Here is a 23734-nt window from a genome sequence, read left to right as displayed (position 1 = left end):
CATACATGAAGTTGTGACCAGAAACAGCGAGAAGATAAACAGAAAAGCAAAGCCACGAGGAATTGCCATATTTTTAGAAAGGGAGGTAAGGAAAATGAGAGCGTCTTCGCGTGCAAATGGCAGCATATGGAACTGCAGGTAGGATTCACGGTGGCATTGAATCTTTTGTTTTCAAGAAACGTGGTTCTCGAGTCTTTGGTATTCATTTAATTGGCTGCCTTTTGTTGTTTATTGCATTTTGAAATATTGTTATACTTTTTTAGTATAAGCTTTATTGGGTTAGAAACAGATTATAAATGGAAGTTACTCTCATGTAAAATTATTGGCTTAGTATATTTTTATTGTTTGTTGCATTTTGAAATATTGTTTTACTCTTTTAGTATAAGCTTTTCTGGATTAGAGACAGATTATAAAATGGAAGTCACTCTCATGTAAAATTATTATTACTCCCTCCTAAAACCAATAAAGATTCTAGTTCACCCTTTTACTTTTAGATTGGGAGGGAGATGGGAAACTAAAATCTTGTTTTTTTTTTTTCTTTTTTTGAACAAAAACTATATCCAATTCACGGGGTTAAATGTTGGCATTGCAAAATGGGGAATTTGTTCAACTTCTCGTTGCATACATCCATTAGCTAGGCAAAATGGTTGACAATGACCATGAATAAATTATAGTAACTCCCCTTTTTTCTTATTATATTCATGCGAAGCATTCGTGCATATTTTTGTTTATCAGACGTGTGAAGGAAGGAGAATTAGTGAAATTTTAAGTGCCATGCTAATGCAGCACTTAACTCTATGCCGTTCTAGGCTAACCTTCAGCGTTCGGGATTCTACAAGAAGTTAATTTCTGAAAGGAATGTTGCATGACAATCGATCCCAAGAAAAAAGCACGAGAGACGCTTGGACTCAACCTATTGGCAAGAGAAGTGGAGAGACATCCATCTCTATCCTTGGGTGCGGGCGATATAGGTAGCACAGTAATAATGTACTACTATAATGCGTGATTGATTGAAGGGTACATTATAAAGAATCCTCCTGCGGTTTCATTTTTTGCTATATGACTCCCTTAATATTTTAAATGTCTACTTCATCCTTTATGATTTTGTGTGAAGTGAAAATTTAACAAAAAATAACTTATGTAACGTTGTTATTCAAAATACCAGTAGTGTCATCACTTAAATGTTGAATCAAATGATGGCTTAATCACCATATATAAAACACAGGAGGATGACGTGGATAAATACAAAAATCATAAGGGTAAAATGAATATTAATGTTGACCGGTTGAACCGCGAATCGACTATGTCTCCGGTCCGGTTCAATTAAAAAACCAAAGAATTAATTGAACTGGTCAAGAACTGGTTGAACAAGTAAAAATTGGGAGGTTCAACCAATTTTTATTAAGTATTTATTTTCTAAAATAAATATTTTAGTTTTATTCAAAATTCTTAATACTAAAATGAATAAAAAATTATTAAGTCTTTGAATCGAGGTCGAATCGATTGAACTGTTTAAACCGTAAATCGAAAGATTTTTCGATTCGCTCTTCAGTCCAGGTTTAAAAACATTGGTTTAAGGAAGCAGTCATGTATAACTCTTCCTTCAAGGTTTTGACAAGGTTGGAAAGTCCACCACTGAGTGCCAGACTGAAGTCACGTTCAAGAAAATCACCACCACTAATTATGCTAATAATCCTTTGTCCAACGGGTTTTCAGGCAACAAGCGCATCGACAACTATAAGTATTACTCGAAGTATAACTAGTAGTTTAGTAGTATTTTTCTAATTAATCTTAGCCATGCAGCTGAGGGTGGTGAACGATCCTTATTTTCATCTATGTTGCTCTATGACTTTCTTTTATCTCTGATTATTAATTTATCTCAAGTCTTTCCTACTTTTAGGTTCAGGGTTATGAACTGATGATCAAGATTACGGAACTTGATATGCTTAATGGGTACTTCTGCTTTAGATAATTTTTACTTAATTGTAGCTTCTTATGGAAATATGAGGATCTAATGGATGTTGCATTTTCTTTATTGGTGGAAATTGATTTTTGCATTTTCTTTAATCCTAGTGCTTGTTCCATTGGAAGATTGCAGGTTTAAGTATCAGCTCTTTATCCCATCTGAAATTGGGTCAATTTTTTAATGCCTATATTTCACGAGCCAAAAGGATAAATGAATCCATTTTGGTTGAAACCCTCAATCATTTTTTCGTATTGACCCACCCTTCGTTCATAATCGTCCGTTAGCATCACATGACGAGTAATTGAACTACTTAAAAACACGTATACTATCACTACCATCTATTTGAAGTGCCTTTGCTTCCATAACTTATGAAATGGGATAATGACTAAAAATGCCAATCTTTTTTTGGCTGGTATAGAGAGGTTACTCTCCATTACTCCTTCTGTACACTTTCACTGTGTGAGATTCTCTCATAGTAAAAGCGGATAATTGGGAATGAGTAAGAAGCCATGCATTGAATGGCGATGGGACGATATTGGGATATGGTTTTCTTTTCTTGCTGCCAAAGAAAGAGCACCGGCCTACAGTTGTACATGCTACATACAATTGCAAATTCATCTTTTGGTCATTTTCAGCTCAATGCTAAAGTAGCCAAATCTCCAAAAAGAAAAAGGATGATACCTTGAATGGATTTATCCTTTGTGTTCAGCACACCCCAAAAACAACAAAAATCAGACTTTTAGGTACAGATGAGCCCACAGATTTAGAGGCCATTCGCTCGGAAGCCTGTTTTGTTTAGTACCAAACAACTGACAGTTTTTGAAGAACACAAGAAACCATCCTAGTCTCTCCCCATAAATAGCATCCTGAACACTACATACTGCACCAGCAACAAATCCTGATCACAGAAACAAGAACAAGCAAACACCAGCCTACATCCCAAATCCTTACATCCAAAAATCCCTCTCCCATTTCTTCTGCATCCATCCAAAAAATGGGTGAAGAACACTGCCACTGGAACAATGGGTACAATCATCATATAGTCCCTCATGCACCCTACTGCCGTACACTGGGTAGAGGGCACAATGAAATAGTCCCTGCAGCTTCATTTCATGGTTATGGTTTGGCCATGGCAAGGGCCAGAAACGATGAACCATATGAGCCTAGAAGCACCATTAAAAAGGTTGTTCACAAGGAGCACCGAGGAATCTGTACGTCAACCAGGGAGTTCACCAAAACCCACGAGGCTGGACATTTCGTGGACGAGAAATCTGGAAAACTTGGGTTTAAGGAAGAGGTCACCTACGTGTCTTCCTATGAACCTGGAGGGTGCAACAGTACTGAGTACAAGAGTGAAGTTAAGTTCCAGAACGTCACCGTTTTCCCTGGCAATAATCCTAAGACTACTGATCCCAGGACTAATAAAAGCAAAGGTCTCCACGTCTTCCGATGCTGCTTCTCCTAAAGTCTTCAAACTACAAGCGTATCATCATTGATCAGCTGTAAATATATAGTACTAGTAGAATATATTATATATACCTTTGAAGGAACCTCATTAATCTCTTCTATCTAGCTATATTTCTGGATATTTACCTTATTCTTTCTCCTGGTTTCGGGGTATGAAGTGATCATGATGATCATGATGATGGATCTTGATATGGACTAAAGGCAAAGGGTTGTTCTTCTGCCAACGCTGCCTCTTCTAAAGTCTTCAAGCTACAAGTGCATCATCATCATTCATCAGCTGTATACAGTACTAGCAGCATATATTTCACGTTTGATTATCTCTTTCTATCTAGCTTCATTTCTGGTTACTTACCTTTTTCTTTCTCCTGGTTTTGGGTTAAAAACTGTGATCATGATGATGGATCTCCTTAGGTATATCTGCTTTATACAAAAATTAACTTAATTATAGCTTCTTATGGAAATGTGTGGTTAGTTGGGTGTTGCCTTTTTTTTGGGTGGATTTTTTATTTTTTTGCATATTCTTTATATGGTTCATTGTTTATTATTGCTGGAAGGTAGTAGTTTCAGTTAAATGTCTTTCTCATCAGAAATCAAAAGGGAGATATTTTGGTATTTATGTCATTTTGTAAAACTATAAATCCTTTTTCTTTGAAAATCCAAAAATAAAAATCCAATTTGATTTTACCCTTTTTCAATATATATATATTTTTATTGTTGTGACCATATTTTATTAGATGAAGTCCAAGTGCATCATTTCTTTTTATTTTTAGATCATAATTTTTGTTCTAGAATCACATGACAAGATATTTGAACTACTTAAACATAACACTACTGCGGTAGCAGTTATTCTAAGTCGATCTGTTTCTTCTTTTCCAGTTTTATACTATTTGGGGCCAATTTTTGGAGGTAGATAGAGAGAGTTTCATTTTTCTACACCGTCACTGTGTGAAATTCTCTCATAGTGGAAATGGAGCGAGGAACAGTGTTGGGGGATGGAGTGCATTCCCCATTTGGGAAATCTTGAGCTCAGGGAAAAGCACCGGGAAGTTTTTACGGGCATAGCCGAGTCAGACTGTCATAGGCCTTTTCCATTCTAGTCGGGCCTCTGGCCTTAATATAGTAGGACAAGGCTTCCACGTTTAGTAAGTTAAGATCATTATGGCCGATAAAGGTCCATTAGTTGGAACTTGCAAGAAACCTTTGTTGACTTTCTGTTACTTGGGCCTTGTCTACTTTCTTCATTTTTGGATTTTTTTTTATCGGCGGCAGTAAAGAAATAGAGATCCAAAAACACTACTCATTTCAGTATTTTGTCTAGAATTTGAAGGCATCACATGCTTTTGCAATGTTATAAATTTTTAAAAACAAAATTGTGGAAGTTAACCAGATACACTATCAATGTAGAACTAGGGCGAATTAATTTTGTTGGAAGACATGTCATTAAGTTTGCTTGCCATAGGCCGCTATGTTTGGATTGCAATTTTTCTCCAAAAAAATTTTATATTTTTTGTAAACACATTTCTCATTTACTTTTTTTTTTAATTTCAAATCGCCACAGTACATTTTTTTAATATCAAAACTCCAAAAAATAATAATTCCAAACGGGAAAGCTTTTGCATTTTCAAACTCTCAATAATGCCTATTGCAAATTTAAGCACGCATGTTTTGTAAGAGGTTTATAAAATTGAGCATACATAGGATGTGTTGATAAGTTAACAATATGGGTTTGCGGATAGAAACCTTTTTGATGCAGCTGGTGTAGATTTCATTGTTGTGTAGGTTGGATTCTGTAGTGAATTTTGAGAAAACAATTGGGAATTGATATTCGCACTCCCTTTTTAGTCTTTTTTTTTTTTGGGTACTCTAATTCACTCACTAAATTATATGCATCCAAGGAGTGTAAGAGGCTGATTTGGAAGTGTAAATATCTCTTTCCAAAGAATTTCTTTACCAAAAATAATAAAGTGTCCCCTCATGGAAAAAGATTATGAAAGTAATAAGTGATACTTTGTTGCTTTTTCTAGCCGGAGGATAGATTAGTTGGCCATCTTACCCGCTTCCAAACACCAAAAGTACCAGCGGTAAACTCACAACATGGAAACAAGTGAAAAGATGAAAAAACACACAGAGCATTTTGTTAGAAAACTGGTAGGCCAAAACATTGAATTTGTCATACTCATATGCAGTTTACTTTTCCTGGTTGGGGTGTATAAATGCTCAAAATGTTTCTATTTTTATTTATATACGTAAAAATCCGAACCCCAACTAAACCAATTGACGGTCAAACCCAAAATGCTAACTGGAGAGCCTACACTCTATTATAAATTTTCACTCAGGCACTTCAGATGCTCCTCCCTATCTTTTCTTCTTTTCCTTTTCTTTTGGTGGCCGGGGGAAAAAGGCTGTGTGGATGGGGTGGGTATACCTTAAGGTATCAGCATTTAGTGACTTTAGTTTAGCCATTTTTCTCAACTTGCGGGTAAACATGTCAAATCTGCACCGCAGGTTGAAGTGGAAGAATTTGAAAAGACAAAATGGAACTAGTAATTTAAAGGTGCGGGGAATGAACCGTTAAATGAAGGGTATAACCTCCTGCTTCTTAAAAATCTGAATCTTGAAGCAGATTGATATAACTCTGTTATTTCTTGCTAATTGTGAATATTATTCCCTTTTCATGTATCTCTTTTGGTAGATATTTTCCACCTTCTAATTCCAGCTATGAACACATTTCATCAAAATAATTCCTTAAATATTGTATGTTCTGCATCTTTTTCATTCCAATGTTTTGTCTCTAAGCTTCAGGCTACTTAGCGCCTTGGCTGGTTTGTATGAACATGACCGAAAAATGTCAATGCAATGGGACGGGAACTTTAACACGACGCTCAAATTCATATAAAGCTGTTCTGTCGATCAACAGTCATATCGAATACATATTTGCAAGAATACAAGGACATAACATTATTCACACAATTTACAACAACTCAGCCATCAGTTTTTCCATCTTCTCCTTCTTATGAGTAAAACAATATTCTCCTAGAAGTTCATATGACTTGGACTAGCCTAGCTACTAGGCTTGCTTACATATTGTACCCTACTGCATAATCCTGATACATTCCTCCGGATTGTTGAAGAAGAGAAGCAGAATCCCAAGAGTTCGAGGATGCTGAATTTGTATCCATGTCATTAGACCACCACATCAGGGCGTCCCTCACACCGTCTATCTCTTTGAAGCAATCAAATTCAGCCATCTGATTATCTGATGATAGAAAACTAGCGGTTTTGCTGCTGAGAAGATTATCAATTTCAGCTGGTGTAAATGTTGAAATGGGCTGATATTCTGAACCAGGCTGTTGCATAACGTTTGATTTTGGAGCCAAGGTTGAGTCTATGGGACTATTTCCGGGATTCAAAGGGTTAATAGAGTTCTCTAGCTCTTGTTGAAGCCTAGAAGAAATAGCAGCTTGCTCGAGGAATTCAACATTTTGGCCCAATCCAGATTGAGGGCTAGGAGAAACTTGTTGCATTGATGGATTCTGGGATTCAGTCAGATTTTGGAGGCTTTGGATCATCTTCTCTTGAAGGGGATTTAACTTGGGCCAAAGTGCTGGATTATTGTAAAAAGAGAAAGGGTTTTGTAGGCTCTGAAGTTGCACATGGAGTTGAAGCCTCTCAAGAGCTGAGCTACTCAAGTTTTGCCAGGTGTTTTCCTCGATACCACCATTTGCATCCTTTTGGTCCTGGCCTGAGCCCGAAAGTCGGTTCATTTGGGATTGTTTACGCCTTCCCAGCAACTTCTTTTTCAGTCTGGTGTTCCAATAATTTTTGATATCATTGTCCGTTCTTCCAGGCAACTGGGCTGCGATGATTGACCACCTAACATGGCGAACATGCACTTCACATAATTAAAATTTGGTAATAATATTGAAGATCATCAGGAAAGAACATGGAAATCTTTGTACTAATTAGGATTTATGTCCAAGGATGAAGAATTTGTTCTACAGACAAAAGCATAGCTGACAAGGGCAAAAGGACAAGCAATTACTAACCTGCTGCCAATACTGATATAGAGGCTGCAGATGATATTGTCTTCTTCTTCAGTGAATCCCCCATGCTTGATGTTGGGTCGGAGATAGTTTAACCATCTAAGCCTACAACTTTTTCCACACCGCTTAAGCCCTGAAGACCAAATTCATCAAGTCATATATTTTCTACGTATACTATTGAAAAAATCAAGCCTAGGGTGGGATCAAGCATTCAAACATCACGTGAAAACATACCGATCTTTTGGGGAAGAGCAATCCAATTTCCACCAGTTCCATGTTTCTCAATATATGCCTTAAGCTTAGCATCTTCTTCAGGAGACCATGGACCTTTCTTCACGTTAGCTTTGTCACAGCATGGAGCTCTGCCCATCTTTATCTTTGTTCCGCTTACGAGTTTGCTTGTATATTTTCTTCTTTTTTTTTTTTTCGGGACAAGTTTTCTGAACAGATAGAAGCTATCTTTGATTTTTGATAGAAAGTGTTTGATGGGAAATGTTAGAAGAGAAGACCGGGCTTTATAGTAGGAAGACTGGGGGTGATGTGATGCTTATGAGAAGCAAAAAGTCTTCACATTTCTTCTAGGGTTTCTGCATCTCTCTCACACGGAAACACGTACATTTGGATTAGTTCAGTCAGCGTTTTTTATTCCTTGGCAATTAATTTGTGTTGTAATCCGACAAATTACTACACAAATTTCTCTCAAGTCAATTATAATAATCAGGTTGCTTTTTGAATTAATGATTAGTTTATTATGTGGAGGCAATGCTATTACAGCTAAAATCAAGAAAGAAGCCTCCATCATTTTAATTTGTCACCAACCTCTCTTCAAAAGTTCGACTATTATTGGGCTTCTTTTCGTTTTTACGTCTCACTGGAGATAAAACGTACCGTGAAAGTGGTTTGACATGATTGTGGTGATGAGAAACTATCACAAAAGATTTTTCAGTATTCCGATTTTTCCATTCCAAAATATCCCAATTTGCTTTGCAGTCATTACTCATCAGTCAAAAACTTCATGTAGAAGCTATTCTCAGTAGATGCTATTAATAAGTTTTCTGAAAAACACGGTTTAGGGATACTAAAACATTTTGTCACGAAGATAGAGATTTGAGACTTGAGATATAAGGCTGCAAGCAACGAGATAACAAATTATATCCAGAGTTCAGTCATTAATGTTTCTAAACTAAGAATTAATCATGCAGTTCTTTCCACAAAGTTTAGATTGGGCAGGAATTGCTTATGAAGTGTTTTACGTACTGGAAGAACAAAAGGGAAAATTAGGTTGATCAAGATAACGACCATCGCAGCTTTAGCTTGTAAAACTCAAGAGAATGGGAGTGATGTGATAGTGAAGGCCTGAAGGGTGAGTCGTCTGGCTTTAACAAGATTACGTGAACAATGCCTCAAAATTCTACCAAGAAACAGAAATTCAATCCTTTGAAAGGTTTCTTTGTTGAAAAAGGACCAACACGGAAAAGAAAAAAGAAGGGAGAAAAGGGGGGCAGCTATAATACTTGTTCACCACCAATCAGATGGCTTTAAATTTGATCTGTTTCCTACGGCTTTTGTTCCTTTAGACTTCTAGTTGGCATTAACTTTTCAAAGCAGAGTGGTATTGTCTTCACAGAAAAAGCAGTTCTATGAATTGCTTTTCTGTTCTTAATTCCTGAAATAAACCGGGACTTTTCATGTTTCTAAAGAACTTACGGAGTATATTCATTTTCAAGCTGGATGTCCCAAACTTATCACCTGAGCCAATCTAATCTCTCTCTCTCTCTCCCTCTTAATGAAAACTCAAGCCATCCAACCCTAAGAGATGTAATGCCTAAGAAGTCAGTTCTAATATGTGGATAATGCTCAATACACATTTAGATAATTGAAGCCTAGATTGATGTGTTCTAACCAAGTTCTTTAACCTTAGCTAAATGCAAGAAAACTTTCTTAATTTGCTCTCAACTAGTTAGGAAAACCCACTAATTATGCTAAAATTAATTTGATACCACACTACTCTATTTTCTTGCACCGAGAATGTGAAGGGAAAATAGTGCCTTGGAGAGGGTAAAAAAAGTTAATACACCATAGTAGGCTTTAGAACTACAGAAAAAAAAGTACTATTTGTGTTATTCTAGGGCATATTGCTGAACTTCTTTGGTGAGGTTAATAATTCTGTGTTCTTCGTATGGCCACATAAAAGGAGAAAAACACAAGCCAAAGCAGAAATAAATAAATAAGGGAAAATTGAAGGCGAATATATAAACTTTTAACATTGCAGAGAATTGGAATTTAGGTGTGCTTTAAGATGTCAAACAACTTCAGGTAGTGATAAAAAAAAAAACTACTTTATATAAGTGAATATCAGTAACTAAGATTTTAGACAACCAAAAAGGTAGTAGAAGTTTTAGCATCCTTTTGCACTTAAAGCTGGTTGATATGTCAAATTTTATTATTGTTTGCTAAGATTAAAAGGAAGACTAATCTGAGCCATTCATAATTAAGTAATAGTACACCACTGCGGTTTTCAAATGTTTAAGTGGGTATTGAGGAAAAATGGGAAAAAGTGTGTATCGTGGAGGAGCCCAATCCATACTCAACATGGTAAAGGTTTCAGCTTCACCTTAGGTTTCAAGGGTTAAAAGGTTTCAGCTTCAGCATATGTAAACTGTAAAGTAGATGAGGAAATTAATGGGTTTTTTTTTTTTGCTTGAGTTGACAGAAACTACAATATTTATAAGCTGGAAATAAATGCTGATGTCTACGTACTTATTTGATTGGCTTGAAAAGTTACATTATAAATGCTAAATATTTATGTCGTTAACATTCATGAATGTCCAAAAAGGTATTGGTTATGTACGTGTAAGTACAAGAAAGTTTCCATGAATTTCACCAGCAAAAGCATCGCTTTTCAGCCTTCCACAGTTTCCTCGAGCTGCAAACAAATACAAATGAGCCTGAGTAATAAGGTAGCTAGGATTCAGACAAGCATAAAAGCATTGTAAATTATCAATTCAACCTCATCATAGACGCAAGTTGAATTTCTGGTGCGTGAAATGAATTTCTTGTCATTTGGTCGCTAATTACGGCATCATGATACACCTTGGTTTTTTTTAGTCATTCTTTTTGCCTTCTACACCTCAAGAGCTACAAGTTGTCAAGCTAGGATTTTCTTAGATATTGCTGGAAACTAAAAAGCCAGTACATGATTCTGAGTATAAAATATTCAAGAGCTTTTTGGGCAGCAGGCCCATTGATTGACCTTGGTTCCCTAGATTAATATTTTTGCTACGGTTAGGGCTATTGAATTAAAATTTAAAAAGAACAAGGAGGTCCAGAACCGCACTTAGCGTAGAAATAACAAGCAGAAAACTATCAAATTTCAAAAGGGGATTCTTTGAGATATTGATATCTTAATGGGCAAATGGACTCAGATCTTTGGGACGAAGAAAACATGCTTCTGCTTGTCTTTCTCTCGCGGTTAGAATCTCTCTCTCTCCATTGACACTGCATTTCATGCATCATCAAAGAAGACCAGGCTATCTTAAAGATTTTTTTTTGGGTAGGTTTAATTCTTTAAATATGAGAGCTGGTGAAGGTTTTCTTGATGAGAAGATAAGAACGGGCCACAATGGCCTAATTACCAAAATAATATGGAATGATTGTTGCTAACCTAATTGACTTCTCTGGATCATTTGCATATTAAACTCTCTATCTCTCTCTCTCTCTCTCAGACAAAAGAAAAACCGCTCCCAAAGTACAAGTCGGTGACTTCACAAGTCACAACAACCGTACACTTGCTCGAGCTTCAAAAGTACATGTACATGAATGAATTATGATGTATCTGTTGTTTCACATTAAATATGGCTGTGTAAATAAAGATTAGGAGTTTTCTTGAAAACATGAATCTCGTCGTCTAAAATCAGTAGAAGACGACATTTAATTCAAGCAGAATGGAAGAAAGAAATCTAGTACGTAGCTACGCATAAGGATTTCTGAAGGTTGCGAAAGAAACCGAATTCTTTAATTCCATATCCTAAAACTGTCTCTATCTATTCATTTTTTCAACACGGATATCATCCTCGTAAGCAGATCTTTGGAAGAGGGTGTCAAAGAAAAACAGTAATTTAAGTTTCTTTTATAGGGTATAATACCCAGATTTAAGATAGAAAGCAACGGTTAAATGAACCAGCTCGATGCATCATTGGTCATAAGACGTTCTAGATCCACGCAGAGCAACTTTGTACAGGGTCATGTTCAAATTGGTTTGCTGAAAATCTTGCTGATTACGTTTGCAGAATAGAAACTCTATCCAGGTTGACTGTAAGATTAAAATACAGTATGCGGGTTAAAACTAACCTAAGGGTTAATTTCTAGTTTACTTGATGCGACCGCCTAAGTGCTATTTGTTCATTGGATGTGACTTTTATTCCTTATGTTTTAGAAAAGAAGAACAGGAGATTAGTGGTCAAGGTTCAGCAAGAAGTTGGTAGCACTGGATCAGAAGAGAAACCAATAACTAATTAGGTATACAAAAAGAGTGTAAAAAGGAAGTTCATGTCAAAAAGATTAGCTGAAAGAAGAAACGAAAGATGATGATAGAGGTAGCATGCGAGAGAACACAGGATCTTCTACTAAGAAAATTGATGTCTCTCAAACTTCAACATAAGAGTAATTAGCCCGCGAAATGTGTGTCATTCTCTTAGTCTACTTGATATATAAAATGAGAAGTCATTTTCATTGAGCCAAAATTCTACATAAAATCCCTTATTTTCAGCCTGCACTCGTTAGAAATACTTTTCATAATTATTTCCTCCCCATGCAGGACAAATGTTTTCTAAAAACTTTAATCTGATTCTAGCTTAACTAGCTATCTCCCACCTGACGAGTTAGAAGCTTAATGAGCCACTTGAAATTTAAATCATCACATGCATGTAAAGCGGTTATTAAGGCGGGGGGTGGGGGAGGAGAGGACGGCTGAATTGGACGGTAAGAGCAGAGGAATCGTAAGTAAGTAGAGGGTTTGAATTCAAGATTTTTCACTTACAAGAAAAAAAAATCTATATACATCAAGTAATTTAATATGTAGATTAAGTATGTATAAGTTGAGTACATTTTGCATGCTGTACATTTTTATGAATCAATAGTTCTTTGCTCAATGTGTTATCCTGTGAATTTATCCGTAATACTGAATTGTTGCATATCAAATCTCATATTCCATGAGTTGGCAATACTACTATTTTTTCACTATTGACTACCAAGATCATGCATGAATAAAAGCATGGATAAGATAAGAAAAAGATTAAAAAAAAAAGATAAGAAAAAGATGATACGTATCAGTTGAGGTAATGCTTGATTAGTTAATTAATGATTATTTCTTGGCAACAAAACATATCTTCATGGATATATACTCGACTTGCTCCATGCCAGTTGTCACTCCTCTACATAATGGAAAATAGACCTTACATTTCTTTATATTTTGTATACAAGAAAGTGGTATACACAATACACCTCCATTTTATCGTAATATACTAATAAAAAGTGATTAGGATGTTTAAGCCAAAGATGAGTGCAAATATGTATTTCTTAGGCGTACTGCCGATGTCGTACATTAAGGCACCAAACTCTACGAAACTGAAAGAGTCCCCTCTCCAAAGGGGTTGGCAAACATGCCAACAGGGGACTAATCTAGATTATTTCTTGAATCAGACACTAATGGCTTTTGTTTAATTTAATCAAAGTAGCATGTAGATTAATCAAGCTGTTATTATCGCCATGCACTTTTTGTAAATGATCAAGCAAAGACGCTGCAAACGGACGCAGTTGCTGAGCTCAATTGTGAGTCCTAATCCCTCCAATAACATGTTTTCTATATCATCGTCAACTCCATCGTTTAACAAATCCATCACTTTATGGCATCCAAGAAATTGACTTGTGCCTTATCACTTGCCATCCTACAAGTAAGGTGGTTACCATGCACATGTACCTCTTTTACCCCTCTCTTCAAAGTTCAATTTAATCTAGAAAATGATACAATATATGATAAACTTTTCTATTATTCTGATATGAATCGATCCTCTCTTCAAAGTTTAAATTGATATTCTATGAGATACACAATTTCCCATAAAATAGAATAAAAGATAATCCATCTCTTAATTTTTTTCAAAACTATTCTCAAATCCATCTTTGCCGTATAAACATCTCGTGTGTTTATATAACTGAGTTATAAAATACATTTATTTACTTATTTCCTCGAGTTTCCCTATTGTAGTTTAAAGATAGATTCATCTATCCCATACCCATCACGCCCACAAGAATTCTCCTACCTAAGGGAATCGCACAAAGTGATCATGTACCAGCTACAAAGATTAGACGAAAGCAGATGAAAGCTCAAAATGTTGATATTCTTCATTCTTGATTTTTGTCGAGGCTAAAACCTCGAAACAAACAAAGCTCAAGCAGGTGCGTTTTGTGTTCACCTGGCACGTGGCGTGCAGTCAAGTGGCACGTGAGAATGTTGACTTTCAAATGAAAAGTCACACCCCGCGTATTAGGTATACAAGAATAGTCGGCAAGTGAAAGGCACATATATATTGGTGCTGGCATCAGCGAAATTGACCTTAGGATAATTTTAACTTGGTTGGTTGCTTCAATAATTAGCAAGCCTCAAAAGTCCACCCAGCTATCAACGCCGTTTCATGCAGGGGAAGACAATCAGGTCAAACCTGATATTTCAACGGCACACACAAACACACACGAAAACACACACAATCATCTAATCAAGTTGGTAAAAGGGTGGGTCTAATGAAAAGTACAGGCAGTTTTTGTTCTGTCTCAGTCGTTTCATACTTGAAACAGATTTTCTACTTACCACAAAAAAGAAAGAAAAAAAATAAAAGACACAGAGATTTCCAACATAACAAACCCACTGGGGTGATTCTGGCCAGTTTTGCATCATTAGAAACATTCTTGAACAAAGTTGAGAGAGAGAGAGAGAGTGGAAAAGTTGATCAATTACGTTGTATACTTTCCACATTGATGGTGCAATGCAATTCCTAATTGGAAATTTGGGTAAATTATATTGTCAAAAACAAGAGTGTAAACATAGCTGGAAGTTTTGGAACTAAATCTTTGGAGCAGAGGAGTAGTTCCCTATGTATAGCAACTAAAACTATGTACAGTAGCAAGACAATTCAACCTCAAGACGGAGATAAAAAAGGCTTCCATATTGGAAGAACAGCCTTGCCATCTTAACACCACTATGTTTGACAACCTGCACATCAAAGTGTAAGCAAGCAAATTACGATCAACCAAAAAAAAAAAAAGCATTTGACATACAGGGTTAGAATACATTCAAAAAAAATGTCTTTTGTGAGCACTTACAGTCTGATCATGCAATTACGTCTCTCCTCAGGCTTTGTTGAAGTATATCCTAGCAATAGCAAGACCAGAGAGCATACTGTTTTACTTCATGAAGATGTGTTGACAAAATAAAGGTGATGGAGAAGCAAGCTAATAATACTGCATTACTAGATTAATAAGAGTTAGGGAGCGGCAAGGATGAGAGTTGCAGATGTTTGCCTGCTTCATATCAACTTACTGTTCCTCTCAAAAATGAACAAAATCGTACAAAACAAGCAAATGGTTGCTGCAATATATTCATTATCATTTCAGATTCATTGCTGCTGCCATGCTTCTCAACTTCTGGGATATTTCTGAGAATGATGGCCTCTCTGCTGGATCAGCCGCCCAGCAACTTTCCATCAATGATTTCCATTCAGGATCGCACCAAGTTGGTATTTGTGGACGCAACGTGTTGTTTACAATCCCACCTGCACAAATTATGGATAAATAATGAAAAGAGAGGAACTTTGAAGGGTGTAGCCAGATAAGGTCGAAGGCATTAAAGTATCTTTGCACATTGTGGCCAGATAGGTATATTAAAGACCCAAAACAACTGCTACAGGGTAAAGCATTTCTTTTCTAAACTTTGATCATATGATACACAAAACCCCTAGAAACCTAGAAGAACATAGTTTATATACAAAAGATAAAAAGAAGGCCATGTCAGAATATAGCAGATACCAATTATGGAAGCACAATGCATTTCTTTATATGGCTCGTCACCAGTTAGCAGCTCCCACATAACAACACCAAATGAATAGACATCAATCTGCAGAGCAGAAAAGAAAGTTAATTATACTAAAAGGAACCGGGAAAAAAAGAACAAAAAAAGAAAAAAAATGATTATGGTGGCCATATATTTCATCAATTACGTTGGACAAATGTTACCTTTTCAGATACCATATTGCTTTTACCACTAAGGAGCTCAGGTGCCATCCACGGCAATGTCCCACGAACCCCTCCCGATACCAGAGTATGTTGTTTTACTTTTGATAAGCCAAGATCACCAATCTACAAGAAAAATCAGCCATAAATGACCAAAAGAGCCAAATAAAACGCAAGACATATATTATCAGATTATTCAACAGGATTCCTACTGTAAAACAGCAATAGTTTGTACAGCTAATCAAATTACAAAACTCAGCCCTGTAGATAGTTGAATCAAAGATAGATGGATTGTCAGATTAAGCATATTCAACATACCTTGCACACTGGTCGATGTGGATCTCTCATATTGACCAACAGATTTTCACATTTTAGATCAAAATGCACAATATTTTTTCCATGAAGATATTCCATGCCAAATGCAGTATCCATAGCAATCATAAGTCTCTTCCGACGGTCAATTGTTCTGTTGAACATGAACAAGAGAACCATCAAATCAATAATTAATTTAGATTTCCTCCATGAAACAACAATGTAACTTTTCCATGCAAAAGCAAATTCTAGATAGTAAATAGCAAAGACAAGCAACAAAATGTTAAACATACCTGTCTTTTTTCTGTAGGAACTGTTTTAGAGATCCATTGACCATGAACTCTGTCACAGTGGCCAAGGATCCACCGGGGCCATCACGGACGACACCATAGAAAGAAACAACATTTGGATGGTGTAGTGAGCTTAATATCAGAGCCTCTTTCCAGAAATCTGAAATCTAGATAAACAGAACAAATCAACAGATCAGACCTGACTCAGAAGTAAACTACTCATACTGAACCTACTACAACTATGAGAAGGACAAAAGGCCACACTACACATAACTTACAAATAGCAGTTAATAGAAGACTAGGAATTCTAAGAGTCTTGGACACTGCATGTTTTAAATCGCAGGTTAAGTGTGCAGCTCGATTTGACTCTTTAATGTTCCAGCCAAAACCTACTTAAAACCTATTGTAACAAAAAATATAGCAACATGACCTGCTTATAGGCAGTCACAGAAACCTCACAAGACAGCACATATGCCAATGTTGTCAGCACTAGCAGAGAGACAGTAATAACTAGACCTTTCTCTAGCTAGTAAAAGGAAAAAAAAAAAAGAAAAAAGTAGAGCGAAAAGTATAATTATGTCATCCAAGATAACTCTCCACAATTTGTTAATTTTTATTTTGAAATGTGGGGAGATTGGAGTTAAAAGAGCCTAAAGTGCTAGTGAATTCACTACTTCCTTAGGTTACTAGTATTGTTAAACTCATGAGAACTAGAGCATCTCTTCAAATGAAATTGTCAACCAAGAACAAACCACTCCTAAATGCCATGAAACACAGCCAGTCAGGATTTCTTCAGGTGACTCAATATTAACAGTAATCAACTGACACATAAAATTCTAAGCAATCCAAACGAAAATTGTGACCCAAAGTGATTAACCTTTTGCGACAGCAGTACTCATGGATATAAATAATGTGGGAAAGCATACAGGGGCTTGTGGTGGAGAAACACTAAAGGAAGGAAGGGAAACTACAAATTCTGTCGCTCAAAACATGATAATAACTGGCATTTCCTAAAAGAAGCTAATTTGTCAAACTTCAAAAATTTCATCTACCCAGCACTTCATAGTGCAAAAGGAATATGTAAAATCATGCAGCCACAGTTCAAAGAACGCTTGTTAGTTTTGCCATAATGGAGACAAGCATCATGACCCAAGTCAATGGTGGACCTATAGAACAGCACTGGAGGGAAAAATGGAGTACTACCCAATATACTAGCTGTTGATGGTGGTTAACAGATGGCCTTCATTGCAAGAATATACATATATTAATGGGCCATGATTTCAAACTGCTAACCACATTATTCAGGTAAAAAACACAATGGAAAACTTAGAATCTCATTGTTAAGAAAATAGCCAGTACAAGAAGAAAAATTAGGATTATAGCAAAATGTTTGACTACAATGCTGTGGTTGTGAATTTACATACCTATGCATGTCAGTTCTAAAGATTTGAATTTTTCAACTAATTAAGTACCCAGACCAAGATTCTTGAAATATCATCTCTCCTCCAAAAGCAGAGAAGCCACTAGAAAACAAATCCTTGTTCCCATTCATCCTTCAATTTCAAGTTCACTCCTTATATTACAGTGCTTACACTTTTAAAACATGATGTGAATCTATCATTTCAGCTATTCTCAAGGATGCAAAACTAAATATAATTTGCTAGCTCCCATATTTCACCAGAAAAAAATTAAACAAAAGCAACAGACTTTCATTTACAAAGCACAAGAAAACCTTAAAGAAATTAAGGAAATAAAAAGTAAAAATGGAAGAATATTCAATACAATTAAAATACATCAGCTATGCATCAATATAGCATGTGAGATGCTAATGTCCACAACTGTGAAAGAAAAATACACTTACTATGACCTACCTTTCATGTTAGTGCCTGACATGCACATGAATCACTTTGACAATATCAATCATTGAAATTGATAGGTTTACAATCCATGCCTACCAAAATTAAGATAGGTTTACAACAGAAAGGAAGGAAATAATCCTTGTCACATTTGTACTTTGACGAATAAAAAAAAATTTACATTGCTCAAGCATTCACAAAAATTTTAGGTAAATTTGCAAGACTTGAGAAACTGGAAGAGCAAGCCAACCCTTTCAGATAACCAACCGTATCGAAACCCATATCAAAACCACCACATGCTTCAGCTGACAGAAGCCCCAAGATAATCAATGAAATAGCTCTAGACAAGCAACGTACTACCTAATCACAGTAGTCTATGCAAATGCTAGTATTAAAATGATGACTGCAGAAGAACTAGAAGAAAGATTGAAAACTACCAAGTAGTAGGAAATTAGTAAAATGAAACAAAAAGATGAAATTTCTCCTCTATCTGAGATAATATTCAGGGTTAAATAGTTTTTACCCACTCTAGCCATTGCACCACACGTAGTAGCTGATTGCAAAGAAACTCACGAGACATGCTACCATATGAAATTATCAAAATTAAAATTTTTCTGTAGCGTTGCATGAAAAAAAAAAAAAAAGAAATCTTTAGTATCTACACAGACCCACTAACAAAAATGACAAAAAGAAACAACACATTTCTTAGGAAAGTAATGATGTTAAAAGGGAATACTGGGTCATCCAGGAGAGTTTTTCCATCTAGGGAAAAAAAAGAAAAGAAAAGAAATTAATAAACAAAATGTAAAAGAAAACATACCAAACGTTCTCTTTCAGATGGCCTTCCAGCAAAGCAGCTGGCCTTTATCCTCTTTATTGCTACATCAGATCCTTTCCATTTCCCATGGAAAACAGCACCATATGTGCCCGAGCCTAATTCACGGATCTCCTCCAGATCTTCATTTTTTATTGTCTATGTGGAAAATCACATGGCATAAATGGTCATACTAAAGTAAATAAATGAATTCTTCTCAAAACTCCATTCATAGAGATAGGGTTAGGATGCAATTACATTTTCAGCTATCAATTCTTTCTCAAAAAGAATATGGTGGTTGATGGGAACTCTCAATTGTTTTATTAAACAAAGAAGATTTTATCTTCTTATGTTGGGGAAAAAAAAGTGTCCCAAATAACTGAAGGACAATAGATCAGTAATTTATAAAACACAAATGTTTTATTTGTCTACCTGCAATCCACGATTGATAGCTTCTTCCTCAGCTTTAGTTAGCTCAATCTTGGGACTATTTGAATTTTCATTGTCAGAATCTACCTCCAAGTCACCTTGAGCATCCTACCAAAAATAGGGAAATTTATTTGCTTTGCTTGAAACCAGAGACAATGTAAGGCAAAGCATGCAAATGACTCACCAATGCATCTGCCTCATTTTGATGTTCTTCTTTTACTGCTGCATCATGCTCAACACGCGGATCAGTAATATCTTGAACTTTAGCTTTCACCTCTTCAATACTATCTAAGGTGGCCTTTTTTGCAGATGCAATCAATTCAGGTAAGCAGCTTAAACGGTCATCAGACTGTTCCCTTTCAAGAGGGAAGCAAGTATCCTTTTCTTCAGGTTTTGTAGTGCCATTGCTTCTTGCACCATGCACCATCGGACCAGAAGTGATGGATTCAGGAAATTGGACATTATCAGAGTCTTTACTTCCCTTAGGATGGGATAAAACACCAATATCTTCAGCCTTCTCCAGATGAATTGCTTCTTTATGCCCTCCTTCAACAGTATTATCCACCCAAACTGGTCTCAAAACATCAGTCTCAATTCTTGGTTCTCCTCTAGAAGTGGCTGATGAAAACAGCTTGTCATTTACTGCTGGTGCTGAATCAGATCTCATAAAAGGATCTGTTGGAGTAGCAATATTTAGCACATCAATGTTAGATCTGACAGGTTCTGTGTTATATAGAAGCTGGCTCTCCTGATTGTAAGTAGTGGGCAACAATTTTAGTGCGTGGCCATTAGGATAGTCGGGTAGTAGAGACCCATCATTACCCACTACTTTCTGAGAGGAGTCTACCCAAGGATTCTGGTTCTCTAACCCAGCTCGCAAACTAGGACTGCCTTCCACTCTAATATATCCAGGACTGACCAAACCACCAGGCAACTGAGGGGAACTGGATCCTTCATAAGAAAGACCCCCATGCATTGGGCCATGAATGTTTCTCCATAAAGCATGCGCAGGTGTATGTCCTGTAACAGGGTAATGACTATCAGGAGCATAAGCATAAGGTGGATTCGCATACCGAACTCCTCTTTCATCTGAGGGTTGACCATGTATATGAGATCCTGTTGCAACAGTTGAGTCATGAAAGATTTGGCTCATCTCTGGACCAGATCGGATATAGCGAGGGTCATCTGGATGGACAAAATGTGATGGAATGTATAGAGAATCAGACACATTTACATGCCCATGCGAGATACTCACGTTGTTATCAACAATGTAGTGATCACTCAACCTTCCAGCAACAGAAACATGTGGTCTTGGTTCCTCAGGCCTGGTATTCGACTGATGTGGCAAAAGCCATCCTCTATCATGACTCTGACTTTCACTATAGAGTTGTCGAGGATCCTGGTCCCTAGGATAGTATATATGATGCATGTTTGGATCTGTGTTCAACATGAGAATTTCCCTATTTGGAGGGCACTCAGCACATGGGTTAGTGGCTTGATGAAACCCATTCCCAGGTGGCTCTAAATGTTGATGTTCCCCAGGCTTCCAAGGAGCATCATTATAAACTTGATTTCTCTGGAAAGGAACTCGACAATGTTCACAAACACTGTTTCCTTCAAAGACATTTGCACCATGAAGTATGTTACCAGGGAAACCAGCCTTGTCACTGGTGTACAAGGCTAAATTCTCTGAATATTGAGGCTGGTGTTCATACAGGGATTGATGGTTCATTTGAACGTCAGGCATCCTATCAAAACTCTTGTCCGAGAACTCATTATACTGGGCCCGGTAGCGTCCCGACGAAGGTGAAGTTGGAAATTCTGCCACCTGTCTTGGGTCCTGGTGCCCATGTTGCCTAGGGGAGTAGTAAGCAGGACTCCATGGAGCATCCATCTCATTGTAACGCTGACTAGCTGTTTGCTGAGGCTGTCCTGAAACTAAAGTAGGTATTGTCAGTTGTCGAAGATTCATTTGTGGCATAGGCATCTCAGTGTTCCGCTGGTTTTGGACCACACCTTCAAGATTCAGTTGGCTTAAAAACTGCTCCGCAACAACATGGGCATCATCTAATGGACCAACAAACTGGTTGTCCATAAGATGATTCCTTCTATATTCGGGGGATTCATTAAGGCTGTTTAAAGCATCCACATACCTCTTCTCATGGTCCCTCTCATCCCCGTCGATGAAATGCATAGTTCCATCTTGATCAGAGTGTGAAAACAAAAAAATCCGCAGCCTAGTGAACCCATCACCAGCACCCAACTTATCATACTCCTCCATCATATTGGTCACATCATCATCATTCACAACAGAGACAAGAGCATCAAGATCTTCATCCGGTTGCTGATACTTCAAAATCATAGCCCCCTCGAAAAGCTCCCTCATTTTTGCCATAAGCTCCTCATATGTAATATCACGTGGAACGCTCACAATTCTCGTCTCCCCACCCACATACCTAAGCTTCCCATCATGAGGCCTAGGCAATATGCTACCTCCAAAGCTACACAAGAACTTAATACGCGGGTTCTCATCATTCAAGTTTGGGGCAGAACCAGAAGCCACAGTCGGGCTGTCCATCAAGTACACAGCTTGATGCTGCTGCTGTTCTTGATTAATGGGACACTCAGATTCCAATTCTGATTCACTCAAAACCACAGTCCCTTTATTACACATGAATTTGTCTTGTTCCTAAAGCTCAAAAACTAATTGCGTCACTCCCATTGACCCTATAAACGCACCCCAACACCACTCCCACAACTTTCATCAAACCCACAAAAAGAGGACAAAAATCACACCTTTTCCAACATAAAATTCTAAACTATTCCCAACAGATTAAACCATTTGAAAAGTACTTACCCCAATTAATCCAAAATTCATCCAGGGAATCCCTATTGATCAAGCAAAGATTGAAACTTAAACAGAAAACCAATCAAAATCTTCAATTAAAAAAAAAAAACGAAATGACACGCAAACAAAAATGCGACAATCAAACAGTACCTAAAATTGGTGATTCTGATAATTCTGAAGCCAACAAAGCCTTGAATTCACCCAAGAAGGAATAAAAAAACCCAATTGAGAAAACCCTTTGCTGAATCAGTTTGCCTCTTCTACAAACTTCCACCAAGCTCCTCACCGATTTAATTCAAGGAAAAAAGATTAAAAAGAAAAGAAACAATTGTGCATGCAAAAAGGTGCAAGAGCATATCTGGAGTTTGTCTGCGTGTGATTCTGGGGTGTGTGAGATTTCATGTTCCAGAAGAGACGAGCGCCATTTGAGGGGAGGAGGGGGACCGGGGATGACGAGGTGGGAGGGCAGTGGCAAGGCAAGGGTATTGATGGAAGATGCTTTCGGTTGGGCTGTGGCGATGCCGAGGTTGCCAGGTAAGGAGGACACGTGGCAGCAGATGAGTTCTCCAAATTTTGGAATCTATTTATCTCCACTCGGGCATATTCGTTTCCAACTCGCCCAAAAAGAGCGTGGGAAGACCGAAATGTTCGAGTCACCAGCTCGCCATAATAAAGGACGGGATTGGAACACCGATCGAATTGACCCATTGACAGGGATCCGGATCCAGACCCTGGCTCAGCAGCCCACACACAGCATTGATCATAAAGGACAATTTAAATAAATACAATAGCTTCAAAAAAGTAATATATAATAAAAAATTAAAAAATACAGCAGAAAATGCATAAAAGATCTCATTTTTTATGCATTTTGATTTTTTGAGTTTGTTAAATTTTGTGTATTACTGAATTAATAGTTATTGGATCTTAATGAAACAAAAAAGAACTAAAACATGATATTTATGAAGGAGAAATAGCAATATAATAAAAAATGGGACAGAGAATGACACAGAGTGTGGGACAGAAGATCCGTTGCGTAATTTATGGCAGCAGATGGATTGATTTAAAATTGGATAATTTGGATTAAAATTGCATATTCCTTCAGTTTTTCTAAAACTACTTTCTCAAATACTATAAAAAATTTTAAAAAGTACTCAAAAATGTAATCTAATTTTTTTTAATGTTTAAAAATTATTTTAAAATATATTTTAAAAACTCTACTACTCTTAAATATTCCAAAATATTTTCTAAAAATATCCCAAAATATACTCTGAAAACTCTGCGACAATAAAATTTTTCAAAAACACCTCCAAAAACAGTTAATCCAAACGGAGCCCCTGTAAGTGACAAAAGTTGTATAATTTTACGTATCGTTGTCTTAGTGTCTACATTGTTTTAGTTCAGTGTCTACATTGTTTATTATATCATGCAA

General features: G+C 36.8%; 2 protein-coding genes across 4 annotated transcripts; both read right to left on the bottom strand.

Moving 5' to 3' along the window:
• Window positions 1-6334: 6334 nt before the first annotated feature.
• LOC113695353 (transcription factor MYB36-like) lies at window positions 6335-8018 on the bottom strand. Its single transcript, XM_027214409.2, has 3 exons — window positions 7711-8018; window positions 7480-7609; window positions 6335-7306 (listed from the first exon to the last, which is right to left on the bottom strand). Exons 1-3 carry the CDS (start codon window positions 7844-7846, stop codon window positions 6511-6513), a joined length of 1062 nt encoding a protein of 353 aa, XP_027070210.1. The 5' UTR covers window positions 7847-8018; the 3' UTR covers window positions 6335-6510.
• Window positions 8019-14473: 6455 nt separating this feature from the next.
• Window positions 14474-22834, bottom strand: LOC113697115 (uncharacterized). 3 transcript variants are annotated; one of them, XM_027216583.2, is made up of 11 exons: window positions 22456-22795; window positions 19642-22346; window positions 19461-19565; window positions 19035-19187; window positions 16362-16525; window positions 16075-16222; window positions 15760-15882; window positions 15553-15640; window positions 15068-15299; window positions 14851-14899; window positions 14474-14740 (listed from the first exon to the last, which is right to left on the bottom strand). In XM_027216583.2, the coding sequence occupies exons 2-9, from the start codon at window positions 22129-22131 to the stop codon at window positions 15133-15135; spliced, it is 3438 nt and encodes a 1145-aa protein (XP_027072384.1). In that variant the 5' UTR covers window positions 22132-22346; window positions 22456-22795; the 3' UTR covers window positions 14474-14740; window positions 14851-14899; window positions 15068-15132. The 3 variants fall into 3 exon arrangements, with proteins under 3 accessions (XP_027072384.1, XP_071911342.1, XP_071911343.1); XM_072055241.1 differs by having other exon boundaries at window positions 14851-15299; window positions 22456-22834; XM_072055242.1 differs by having other exon boundaries at window positions 14851-15299; window positions 19642-22370; window positions 22456-22762.
• Between the last annotated feature and the right edge of the window lie 900 nt (window positions 22835-23734).

The sequence above is a fragment of the Coffea arabica genome, chromosome 6e (assembly GCF_036785885.1).
Source record: "Coffea arabica cultivar ET-39 chromosome 6e, Coffea Arabica ET-39 HiFi, whole genome shotgun sequence".
NCBI classification, from domain to species: domain Eukaryota; kingdom Viridiplantae; phylum Streptophyta; class Magnoliopsida; order Gentianales; family Rubiaceae; genus Coffea; species Coffea arabica.
This window is presented reverse-complemented; position numbering and strand designations above follow the sequence as displayed.

Bases quoted from the DNA above. Each gene is read 5' to 3' on its own strand.
- LOC113695353 (XM_027214409.2), bottom strand. From the start codon at position 7,846: ATGGGCAGAGCTCCATGCTGTGACAAAGCTAACGTGAAGAAAGGTCCA. The intron at 7,610-7,710 runs GTATGTTTTCAC...TTTGGTCTTCAG, and splicing joins TGCTCTTCCCCAAAAGATCG to GGCTTAAGCGGTGTGGAAAA. The intron at 7,307-7,479 runs GTTAGTAATTGC...TCGCCATGTTAG, and splicing joins TATATCAGTATTGGCAGCAG to GTGGTCAATCATCGCAGCCC.
- LOC113697115 (XM_072055241.1), bottom strand. From the start codon at position 22,131: ATGTGTAATAAAGGGACTGTGGTTTTGAGTGAATCAGAATTGGAATCT. The intron at 19,188-19,460 runs GTAGACAAATAA...TTTTCCACATAG, and splicing joins CTATCAATCGTGGATTGCAG to ACAATAAAAAATGAAGATCT. The intron at 15,300-15,552 runs GTATCTGCTATA...TAATTTGTGCAG, and splicing joins GCATTGTGCTTCCATAATTG to GTGGGATTGTAAACAACACG.